Source organism: Bison bison, unplaced genomic scaffold (genome assembly GCF_000754665.1).
Source record: "Bison bison bison isolate TAMUID 2011002044 unplaced genomic scaffold, Bison_UMD1.0 scf7180017864383, whole genome shotgun sequence".
Classification (NCBI taxonomy): Eukaryota; Metazoa; Chordata; class Mammalia; order Artiodactyla; family Bovidae; genus Bison; species Bison bison.
Window position 1 is genome coordinate 3,272,017 of NW_011494955.1, and position 11,423 is coordinate 3,283,439.

The 11,423-nt window shown below is 55.3% G+C and overlaps 2 protein-coding genes across 4 annotated transcripts in view; one reads left to right on the forward strand and one right to left on the reverse strand.

Moving 5' to 3' along the window:
• Positions 1 to 8,375, forward strand: part of KCNH3 (potassium voltage-gated channel, subfamily H (eag-related), member 3) — a 19,001-nt gene extending 10,626 nt beyond the window's left edge. Inside the window, exons 10-15 of the mRNA XM_010857771.1 lie at positions 55 to 304; positions 4,907 to 5,124; positions 5,820 to 6,151; positions 6,553 to 6,659; positions 7,260 to 7,357; positions 7,416 to 8,375. Coding sequence (XP_010856073.1) covers positions 55 to 304; positions 4,907 to 5,124; positions 5,820 to 6,151; positions 6,553 to 6,659; positions 7,260 to 7,357; positions 7,416 to 7,985 — 1,575 coding nt within the window. The 3' untranslated portion in view covers positions 7,986 to 8,375. The remainder of the gene's footprint in view (positions 1 to 54; positions 305 to 4,906; positions 5,125 to 5,819; positions 6,152 to 6,552; positions 6,660 to 7,259; positions 7,358 to 7,415) is intronic.
• Position 8,376: 1 nt separating this feature from the next.
• The window catches only part of MCRS1 (microspherule protein 1), a 9,398-nt gene continuing 6,351 nt past the window's right edge, over positions 8,377 to 11,423 (reverse strand). For 2 of the 3 annotated variants that reach the window (XM_010857773.1, XM_010857774.1), the window contains 7 exons: positions 10,417 to 10,492; positions 10,029 to 10,057; positions 9,827 to 9,919; positions 9,557 to 9,639; positions 9,285 to 9,372; positions 8,932 to 9,059; positions 8,380 to 8,812 (listed from right to left, as the gene is read on the reverse strand). In XM_010857773.1, the coding sequence (XP_010856075.1) occupies positions 8,726 to 8,812; positions 8,932 to 9,059; positions 9,285 to 9,372; positions 9,557 to 9,639; positions 9,827 to 9,919; positions 10,029 to 10,057; positions 10,417 to 10,492 (584 nt within the window). In that variant the 3' untranslated portion in view covers positions 8,380 to 8,725. Of the gene's footprint in view, positions 8,813 to 8,931; positions 9,060 to 9,284; positions 9,373 to 9,556; positions 9,640 to 9,826; positions 9,920 to 10,028; positions 10,058 to 10,416; positions 10,493 to 11,423 lie in introns of all 3 variants that reach the window. The other variant, XM_010857772.1, reaches the window with a different exon arrangement.

Below are 11,423 nucleotides of genomic sequence, written 5' to 3' on the forward strand. Positions count from 1 at the left end.
GGGAGGCTGCTCCCATTCTCCACTCTGACCTTCCCCACCTGGTGCCACCCGCAGCTGCTGCAGAGCCTCCCGGACGAGCTCCGCGCTGACATCGCCATGCACCTGCACAAGGAGGTCCTGCAGCTGCCCCTGTTCGAGGCGGCCAGCCGGGGCTGCCTGCGGGCGCTGTCCCTGGCCTTGCGGCCCGCCTTCTGCACGCCGGGCGAGTACCTCATCCACCAGGGCGACGCCCTCCAGGCCCTCTACTTCGTCTGCTCTGGCTCCATGGAGGTGCTCAAGGGCGGAACTGTGCTCGCCATCCTAGGTTTGTGAGGGCGAAGTGGAGGATGCCAGGGCTGGGGAGCCGGGCGGGTGGAACCATGGTCCCTTCTGCAGAGAGATGTGGGCAAGGCCTCCAGGGAGAAGCAGCCAGGGTGGGGTCGGTAGCAGCCGTGGAGCCCTAGGCAAAGCTAAGAGCGGACCCGGTGACCACCAGGTGGCAACACGAAGAAGTGACCTCATCTCCTGGATTTCGGGAGGCCAGGATGAGAGCCAAGTGCCAGCCTTTGGTCTGTGAGAGGACGGAAGGGAGCACTTTCTGTCAAGGGGGAAAAATCAAATGCTAAAGATGCAAGTGCTGGCAAGTGTTCAGGCAGGAAAAAGGGAGGCATGAACGCTATTTTTTTTCTTTTAATTTATTGAAGTATAGTTGATTTACAATGTGTTGATTTCTGCTTTATGGTAAAGTGATTCAGTTATACATATATATACACAATCTTTTTAATATTTTTTTCCATTATGGTTTATCATAGAATATTGAATATACTCCCTTCGCTGCACAGCAGGACCTTGTTGTTTATCTATTCTATATATAATAGATTGCATCTGCTGATCCCAACCTCCCACTCCCTCCCTCCCTATCTTCCCTCCCCCTTGGCAACCATAAGTCTGTTCTCTATGTCTGTGAGTCTGTTTCTGTTTTGTAGATAAGTTCGTTTGTGTCATAGTTTAGATTCCACATATAAGTGGTATCATATGGCATTTCTCTCTCTTTCTGACTGACTTCACTTAGTATGATAATCTCTAGTTCCACCCATGTTGTTGCGAATGGCATTATTTCATTCTTTTTTATGGCCGAGCAGTATTCCCATATACATATATACATACATGCCGTCTCTTCTTTATCCATGTGTTGGTCAATGTACGTCTAAGTTGTTTCTATGTCTTGACTGTTGTAAACAGTAATGCTATGAACATAGGGGTGCTTGTATTTTTCTGAACTAGAGTTTTGTCTGGATATTTGCCCAGGAGTGGGATTGTTGGACCACATGGCAACTCTCTTTTTAGTTTTTTGAGGAATCTCCATGCTGTTTTCCATAGTGGCAGCATCAACTCAAATTCCCACTCACAGTGTAGGAGGGTTCCCTTTTCTCCACACCCTCTCCAGCATTTGTTATTTGTAGACTTTTCAATAATGGCCATTCTGACCAGTGTGACGTGGTACTTCATTGGAGTTTTAGCTTGCATTTCTCTAATAAGTAGCGATGTTGAGCATCTTTTCATATGCCTGTTGCCTATCTGTATGTTTTCTTTGGAGAAATGTCTGTTTAGTTCTAATGCCCATTTTTTTGATCGGGTTGTTTTTTGCTGTGATTATGGTTGTTGTTGAGTTGTATGAGTTGCTTGTATATTTTGGAAATTAAGCTCGTTGGTCATATCATTTGCAAATATTTTCTCCAAATATATTCCATAGATTGTCTTTTCATTTTGTTTATGGTTTCCTTTGCTGTGCAAAAGCTTGTATTTGATTAGGTCCATCTGTTTATTTTTGCTTTTATTTCTATTGCCCTGGGAGATTGACCTAAAAAATTACTAGTATAATTTATGTCAGAGAATGTTTTGCCCATGTCCTCTTCTAGGGCTTTTACAGTACCATGTCTTATGTTTTTGAGCCACTTTGAGTTTATTTTTGTGTATGGTGAGAGGGAGTGTTCTAAGTTCATTGATTTACATGCAGCTGTCCAACTTTCCCACACCACTTGCTGAAGAGCCTGTTTTTTCTCCATTGTATATTCTTGCCTCCTTTGTCGAAGATTAATCGACTGTATGTGTGTGTATGCCATTTTTGTTAGAAAACAGGAGATGCTACTCTCCTAGAGCAGGCCCGGGATTGAGATGGGTGACAACAGAGCTCAGGCTCCAAATACATTTCCCTTCTTGGCAAAAGAAAAGACTTATCCTTAGATCAGTCCCTTAGATAAGAGGGAGAGATTGCAGTTGTGGAAGGGATGTGGTAACAGTGCTGGCCCCAGGGGTCCTACAGTGGAGCCAGCCCTGCATCCAGGCCCTTACATGCTTCAACTCACGCAAACCTCACAAAACCCAGCCGGGAGAAACTATTGCTATTCTTGTTTTGCATGGAAGGAGACTGAGACTCTGAGAAGTTAATGAGTCGGCAGGCCACTAGGGCTAGAACCTGGCCTGCTAACTCAACCTCAGGCTTCATACGTTGTGCTCTTAAGTGCTCTGCTCTGGGGAGAGTCCTCCCGCAAAAAGGGCGCGATTTCAGGGTGGTGGGCGACACGGGGCTGCAGGCTCCAGGGCTGTGGGGATGCTGTGGTCTCTGTGGGGAACAGAGGGCCTCACATACAGATGGAAGGTGCCCGGACCACAGCCAGTCCTCAGGCAGCAGTGCTTGCACACTCCCTGTGGGGACAGCTGCTGCTGCCTGGAGAGGCTGGAGTTTGTCACTCACCTGGAGAACCACATGGCCAGCAGCAACCGTGTGTCCATCCTCTCGTCTCTGAGGATGGTCTTCCAACAGGAACAGAAGAAAGAAATACCATGAGAACCGAGAGAGGCATTGCTCACAAGTTTGGCTTCTGGCCCTACGTGCAGTTAATGCCAGGACCCTGAGCAAATGGAATTATGGCCACTCACGTATGGCTGGCAATCCGGGAGAAATTATGAGGAACTGGAGATAAATCAGAAAGGCAAAAAAGCAGATTTTGACAGTTGCAAACTGGTCACTCCAAAGCAAGATTGTCCAGGGGATTATTAAGCAGATGGCTTTCAGCTTGGAGCTGAGGAAGCAGCGTGGCTGGCAGCTGGCATGGGTCCTGCAAGAATCCCTCTTTGATGCCAGGCGCCAGGTCTCAGAATGCCCGTATCTGGTGTGAAGGCAGCCTCAAGGAGGGCCGCTGCCCACGTCCCACCTTTGCCTACAGAATTCTCCACGCTGGGACGTACGCCACCTTTGATCCGTCCTGTCCCTGCCCGTATGTTCCAGATGAATGGTTTCCTCTGTTGACTTGGCTGCACTGGACGCCCTGATGGATGCTTGGCTCCCTAGCCTTCATGATAGCCTGGTTTTCTGCTTTGCCTTCACCCCATCTCCCACCTGCCTCCTTAGTTGAACATGCAGGTGCTTGCTGCCTGCTCCTGGCAGCTAAGGCTCACGCATCTCTAGCAGTATCAATTCTGGCCTCTACCCCTGTGTATAAACTAACAGCTAAGCATGCAAAGTTAGTTATGGGGGAGGACAGAGGCAAGACAAAGGGAGATGAGCTGAGTGGTGGTGTGTGGGGAGGACCTCACACGCCTTGATGAGTTGAGCTGGAAGCTCTGGCTGAGGTCAGCTGGAAGCTGGTCCCCGAGACCAGTGGCACGGAACTCCATCCTTGGTCCTGTCCTATCTCTTGTTTTTCTCTCCCCTCTTGGATGAGAACAAGAAATACATCCTTATCCTATTTCCAGATGACACACATGAGGAGAGAGAGCTCATTCATCAGATGATCACACTGAGATCCAAACAGCTCTCAGAAGGAACCAGAAGGATGGCCGGGAGCCAAGAAAATAAGATTTAACGATGATGCGTTCTACACTTAAGTTTGAGCAAAAGTCCGTGAACATTTAGAGGAGGCCTTTAAGCTCAGTGAGTTCTGCTGGCAGCGGGAGGCAGCCCACAGCGGGGGTGGCGGCAAGCCATCTTTTTCCTTAAGGATGAGGAAAAGCTGTCTAATCTTGTGAAATGTCTGGCTGTGGGCTGAGCTTCCTTGTGAGGGCCATGAGTGCTCTGCCCAAGCCCCGGTGGCCAGCCATCCCTGATGGGAATCAGCTATAGGGGATTCTTGTTGAGAGGGAAGGGAAGGAAATGAACTTTGACCGACCATCTATGTGACCAATACTTTATCTATACAAACTCATTTAATCCTCATGTCCCTGATTGGAGACATCCTATTTCATTGATTCTAAGTCATATGTTCCCCCCACACCCCCCTCCCACCCTGCAATTTAACATCTCTTGAGATTGGGGTGCGGACTCGAATTGATGCCATTTTACTATCGCTGTCAGCCAGGTGGCAGTCTCACTTGGGTGGTGGGGAACCCCTCCGTTGACACCTTCTGGTAAGATGAAGAAAGCACCACAGACTCAGTTCAGGACAGGATCTGCCATGTAGAAGAGGCACCAAGGCTCGGTGCAATAACATGACCCTCCCTCCCCCCAACACACACACAGCACTAACTTGCTGGTTCCACATACTGGTTCCTAGACAAGCTCCATCTGAATCACCCACGGGGCTTAAAAACAATTGCGCGGGCTCCAGTAGATATTATGATTCTGTACATAGTGATGGGGCTCCTTCCCTGGGGAGTCTGATAGGTTTAACTTTCCCAGAGGATTCTGATCCACATGCAACTTGGAGACCATTAGACTTAAAACTTGGGTGTTTCAGCACAGTGCTTTGACCCCAAAGGTGACTGAGCACCTGGGCCACCGGGCTGTTCTGAGAAGCCAGTGAGGCGGGCAGCGGGGGCTGGCCAGCATCTGGGCCCCCCCGCTCCTGTCCTGGCTGGAGAGGCCCCAGGCATCCCCTGTCTGGTGGCTGAGGGACAGGGCTTGCTGACCTCTGCTGGCTCTTCTCAGGGAAGGGAGACCTGATCGGCTGTGAGCTGCCCCGGCGTGAGCAGGTGGTCAAGGCCAACGCCGATGTGAAGGGGCTGACGTACTGCGTCCTACAGTGTCTGCAGCTGGCCGGGCTGCATGAGAGCCTGGCACTGTACCCCGAGTTTGCCCCCCGCTTCAGCCGGGGCCTCCGAGGGGAGCTCAGCTACAACCTGGGTGCTGGTGGAGGCCCCGCCGAGGTGAGGGCGCTGGGTCTGTGCGCGGGAGGGCTGGAGGCCTGGGGATTTGGAAAGGGGGTCCGTGGGGGTGCTGTGTGAGTGCATGGCCTGGTGTGAGCGCATGGCCTGGTGTGAGCACTGCATGCATGATGGGGGTGGCTCCACACTCTCCCGCCCCTTCACTCCCTCACACCAGCCCTTAGAGCCCAGCCCTGTCCTGCTCAGCCGCCTCTCCTGCTCTCCCTGGCCCAGGAGAGTCTGACCAAGCCCACTGGTACCAGACAAGGAGGCTGTGTGCAGGGGATGGGCGGTGCCCTCAGGTCAGGCCACCTCTGCAAAGTGCGCTGCCATGACCCAGGACCACTCTGAGGGGGCTTTTGAGTTTCCCTGCCTTATGTCACTAATTCCAAACCAGTTTTTAGTACCGGGTCCTCCTGAACAGTTCAGTGTGCCTCAGAGACCAAGTAGAGAGACAGCGTGTCCGTGCTTGGCTAGAATTTTGAGGGACAGTGAACGCCTCCAGGGCTGGTGGCTTTGAGACGGCAGCAGGAAAACACCCCTTCCCCCTGATGAGCCTCCTCCTCAGGAGGTAGGAGACACCCACATCTGTTTTAACAAAAACAGCTCCTGGCTTCTAGGACCGTGAGACCTGGCAGGGGGAGTGAGTTGGCACTGGGGTGCCATCCATACTGACTCCCTGCCCCTGCTCTCCCCAGGCGGACACCAGCTCCCTGAGTGGCGACAACACCCTCATGTCCACCCTGGAGGAGAAGGAGACAGACGGGGAGCAGGGCCCCGCAGCCTCCCCAGCCCCAGCTGATGAGCCCTCCAGCCCCCTGCTGTCCCCTGGCTGCACCTCCTCGTCCTCAGCTGCCAAGCTGCTATCCCCACGGCGAACTGTGCCCCGGTCCCGGCTGGGTGGCAGAGGGCGGCCAGGCAGGGCTGGGGCTTTGCAGGCTGAGGCCGGCCCCTCAACTCACCCTCGGAGCTTGGAGGGGCTGCGGCTGCCCCCCGTGCCATGGAATGTGCCCCCAGATCTGAGCCCCAGGTGAGTGAGCTCTGGGCCACTGAAGTCAGGCAGAGCTAGTGACAGGGCTGGGTCCCCAGCCAGCCACACTGCTGCCCTGGATGCCCATCCTTCCATCCTAACCCCTCTCAGCCTCCTCCAGGAAGCCCCCTTGACTACCCCACCTTCTCCCTGCCCCAACTCCACCATTCAGGCCATGCACTGCTCAGAACTCTTGCTGTTTCATACCGCTCAAGCTAGAAACTGCAAGCTCCTAGGGAAAAAGGGACCACGTGTTCCACCCTTCTCTTGGGACCCCAAGCCCCTGGCCTAGCTCCAGCTCTTGTAGCTTCTGTGGACAGTGGGGCATCTTGTCCTGTAAAACAGAACACTGCAGTGTCTGTCTGTTGACTGATTTGTTGCCCTGGCGCCTGCGTCCGCAGGGTCGTAGATGGGATTGAGGACGGCTGTGGCTCCGACCAGCCCAAGTTCTCCTTCCGTGTGAGGCAGTCTGGCCCGGAATGTAGCAGCAGCCCTTCTCCTGGACCAGGTACTAGGGCTCAGTCCGTGGGGAGGCTGGCAGAGCAGGCCCCTTGCCCTGGGGGCCTCTGAGAAACTGGCAGGGCACTGACTTTGGATGCCTTCTTGCCCTCATCCATCTGCATGGTTTGGGCGGGGGAGTTTGGTGGGTAACACCAGCACCTTGGTGTTGGAAGGTAGCTGAAATGGAGCTTAGATCTCTGCTGCCAGCTTCCTATCTGTAAAAAGGTGGTTGTGCATGTTAAATGAGATAATGTTGTTAAAACCCTTAGAAGTGTCTGGCCCACTGCGGGAGATACAGGGCTGGGGAAGCAGAGTTGAAAATGACCACCGGGCAGGCCCGGCAGCCCTCAGAGTGTCCCCTAGCCTGGAAGACAGAACAAGAGACAATCACGAAGGCAGCTTCCCAAGGGGGAAGCCCGAGTCAGTGTGCCCGAGGCTCCCTGGCGGTTTGCACTGGATTCAGCAACTCGGGCAAGGTTACAAATGGCTGCTCCTGGCGGCAGGCCTGGCCAGGCCAGTGTGGTCTGTGCTCACCAGGCAGAGGCCTGGACCCCGCGCTATCTTCATTGACCAGCCCTGGCTGGTAACCCCTTCCTACTGTCCACAGAGAACGGCCTGCTCACTGTCCCCCTTGGGCCCAGCGAGGTGAGGAACACAGACACGCTGGACAAGCTTCGGCAGGCGGGGGGTGAGGGGCCAGGTGGGGTGTGCCTGCTGTCGGCAGGTCCCGGCTCCACTCTGACCACGCCCACCCTCCCTGCAGGTGATGGAGCTGTCTGAGCAGGTGCTGCAGATGCGGGAGGGGCTGCAGTCCCTTCGCCAGGCTGTGCAGCTGGTCCTGGCACCCCGAGGGGAGGGCCCCTGCCCGGCCGGGGCCTCTGGGCTGCTGCAGCCCCTGTGTGTGGACACTGGGGCATCCTCCTGCTGCCTACAGCCCTCAGCTGGCTCTGTCTTGAGTGGGACCTGGCCCCACCCTCGTCCAGGGCCCCCTCCCCTCATGGCTCCCTGGCCCTGGGGCCCCCCTGCATCTCAGAGCTCACCATGGCCTCGAGCCACTGCTTTTTGGACCTCCACCTCTGACTCGGAGCCCCCAGGCTCAGGAGAACTCTGCCCTGAGCCCAGCACCCCTGGCTCACCGCCTCCCGAGGAAGGGGCTAGGACTGGGCCCCCGGAGCCCATGACCCAGGCTGAGGCTGCCAGCACCGGAGAGCCCCCACCAGCTTCGGGGGGCCACGCCTTGCCCTGGGAGCCCCATAGCCTGGAGATGGTGCTTATCGGCTGCCACGGCTCTGGTACAGTCCAGTGGACCCAGGAAGAAGGCACAGGGGTCTGACCACCAGCCTCAGAACTCAGTGTTGCCAGACCTGCTTCCATCTGCTGCTCTGCCCAAGCTCAGGGTGGAGAAGGGGACAGCCATCCCCCACCACCGGGGACTCCGTGCTACCTGCGGACTCAGGGCAGGGAGCTAGACAGCAAATGAACGCCTGGCCCCGGACTCACAGGGTGGGCGGGAACTTCAGGGGCAGGCCCCAGCCCAGGAATCTCTGGGCTCCTACTCCTGGGGCCCTTGCTCCCCTCAGCCTGCTCCTCTGACCACCCTGTCGCCCTCTGCAGGCTGGGGGGCAGTGGCCCGAGGCCCAGGAGGGGTTCTGCTATCCCCTGCATGTGCCCCTGCCTCACCTGTCACCATGTTTTTTATATTAAAAAGAGAATAAAGAAACTACTTTGGAACTCAGTGCTTTGTATTTACAAAAGAAAAATAATAAAAGAAAAGTCTGAAGCTATTAATAATCAGCTGAAGACAGGGAGCAAAGGCGGGAATCTGGGGGAAAGGGCAGGATCGTCTGCAGAGAGAAGGAGGGGCTCTGGCACTAAGGAAGCTGAGGGTCCCAGCCTCAGGTGCTTCCCCAGGGCCAGCCCCACCCTCCCGCAGAGGCTCAGATCGAGGGGCCAGGAGCCGAGTCTCCCGCTGCCCACTCTGGTTTCTCCAAGAGCCTGAGTCTCCAGCTCCAGGGGCTGGGATGGCAGGGGACACTGAGGCCAGAGAGAGCCCATGGGTCCCACCGCCACTCCTCACTGTGGCGTGATCTTGGCAGCCTCGGCCCGAATGAGGGCAATGAGGTCCTGGTTGATAAGGAAGACAAATCGCAGGCTGGCAATCTGTGGGCAGGAGAGAAGGGCAGCTGAGGATGGAGGTGAGTCAGGCTAGGGCCAGGCCTACACTCTGGCTCACCACACCCCAGGGTTCACTGTGGCCTTTCCACCTCTCCCCAGCTCACCTCCACTACTGAGTTGTTGCTAAGGCGCCACTTGGAGCCACACAGCACAGGCCGTCCATCAATGTAGATGGGCCGCCGGCCCTCATTGGCAATGAAGAAATCACCATTGTTTTTCAATTTGATGACACCTATGGGAAAAGAAAGGAAAGGGCTATGATGGGATGAGGGAAGCTAGAAAAGGGTCTGAAACCCACATGTACCCTCTGCTTCCTGGGGACACTACAAGGCACCCAGCACCCCTAAGTTAGGGATCTTAAAATGCCAGCTCCTCAGCCCCTGTCTGTCCCCAAGGTTCCCATGGAGGCCAAGTCCCGGGGCTGGAGGGACTTCCTCATGCTGCTTCTTGCAGATACCTTGCTTCCGGGAGATCTTCCAGGCCGGACCCTCCAGGGACAGGTCCACATCAATCTGGTTGTCCTTGGTCGCTCTGCCGAGGGTGATCTGGGAAAATGGGGCAGGTGAGGGCTGGGACCTGAGGAACGGGAGGGGTCCACACAGGCCAGGGAAAGATGAGAGATCAGGACCAGACATAGAAAGGGCTGTGAGGGGAAGATCAACAGGGGGGGAACCTCGCAAGGGGGTGTGGGGATGGGGACGAGGACAGGGAGGGCTGGGCTGGCCTCACCTCTCTAGAGCGCATCAGGTACCGCACCATGCGGCCCCGCAGCACTGCCAGGGTCTGGTTGTCGAAGTCTGGGGAGCTCATGCCTGGGGGAGAGCAGTTCGTGTCAGAGAAGAGCCCCACTGTGGAAGGCAGGGAACCAGGCCAGGATCCCCTGAGGGAAAGGAGCTACAGGTCTAGGAGAGAAGGGTAAGGCCAGCCCAGCAACCAGGGTGCTCGAGGTGTGGTGAAGGGAGTGGGAGCGCGAGCTTGCTGGCCCCCTGGACTCCTCACCTGTGATGCTATCTACCAGCACCTGCCACTTATGGAGTTCCTGTTCCAGCTGCCGAATCTCCCGTTTCTGGCGCCGGTCAGCCACGGTCAGCTCTGGGGTGAGGTGGGGTGTAAGGGGTGAGGTCACCGGCACCTGGTACTATTCCTTTCTGTTCCAGCAGGAGCTCCCACCCCCTCAACGTTCCCACCAGGGCACGCTCACCATGTTCCAGGACTTCATCTCGCATGTCCCTGGGGGGCGAGAAGAGAAGGATGAATCAAGCTCCAATTCAAGCTTACCTGCCATCACTATTAGGTACTATTTGGCTCACTAGGGTCCCGCAGCCCAGCGGCCCTGTAGGCTGCTCCTCTGGTCCCAGCCGAGCCTCCTTCCCTGGAGTAGGGGTCATGTACAAAGGGTGGAGGTTGGGGTAAGGAGGGCTTAGCAGGGAGACCAGGCACCAACAGCTGCAGCTGGGACTCCAGGCCGAATATGGGCTGGGCTCCATGCTCTGCAGTGAGAGGCAGGGCTGGGTGGTGCGGGAGCTGCCTTGGGAGTCCTTGGGGGACACACGGCTCTCTGTGCCCTGCTTGTGACCCCAGCCACTCACTTGAGCTTACTGTCATCAATCAAGTCCTCTGCGTCGGAAAAGTTCAGCACTTGGTCCCCCTTGGGCAGCGGCTGCACTGAACGAAGGACGGAGGGAGGGTCAGTGCCAATGCTCCCACTCACCCCCGAGACGCTGGGCAGACAAGGAGCAGATGGGACAAACTGTAGGGAGAGCCCTGTGGGGACGGCCTCGCGCTGAAATCAACAACAGCGACCTGGACACGGGTAACGAGTGCGTGCAGATCAGACTGCGTGCTACTCTGGCACAGAGCATCCCAGGGTTAGCTGGGGCAGAGGTGGTTCTAGAAAGTGCAGGGAATGAAAGCTAACCTTTGTGCGCTCTCTCAGTGTGCGAAGAGTTCCCGCTTACAGAACTTGCTCTGTGCAGGGAAGGCACGACTACAAGCTGTACGTTACAGACGAGCAAACAGAGGGCGGATTAAGCTCTGTGACTTGAGTTCAGGACAGAATCAGAAATCAAGGTTGCTTTCCTGATTCCAAGTCTAAACTGCTCCCTATACTACATCACATGCTCCAAACATTTCCTGCCACAAGGAGCTGAGAGGCACAGGACAGTCAAGTCTCATTCAGGAGGTGTCAGAAGGGAGCCTTAAAGCCAGTGTTTTCAAACTGTGGGTCGTGACGGGTTAACGGGCCATGAAATGCCTTTTCTTTCCAAAAAATAGAAATGGAATACAATCAAATGTAGTCAGATATCCACCAGATAATAGGATAAATACTGACTTTTTTTTAATGAAAAAGTTTTATGAAAGTTTTTCAGTTCTTTGTGGTCAAAATGTAGAAAGGGCTAGGGTCCCCAAATCTGAGAATTCCTGCTTCATGGTCAGTGGTTCCTAGGATTGCAATGTCTGCTCAGCAAGAGCTCCACTAGCTAGTGAAACTGCTGGCTTAGGAGCCTGACAACCCCTGAGATGTCATCACTGCTGGGGAAGCAACAGGGGGGCTGTACAGGAGCCACAAATGCTCCATCACTACCGCCTCTCCCCC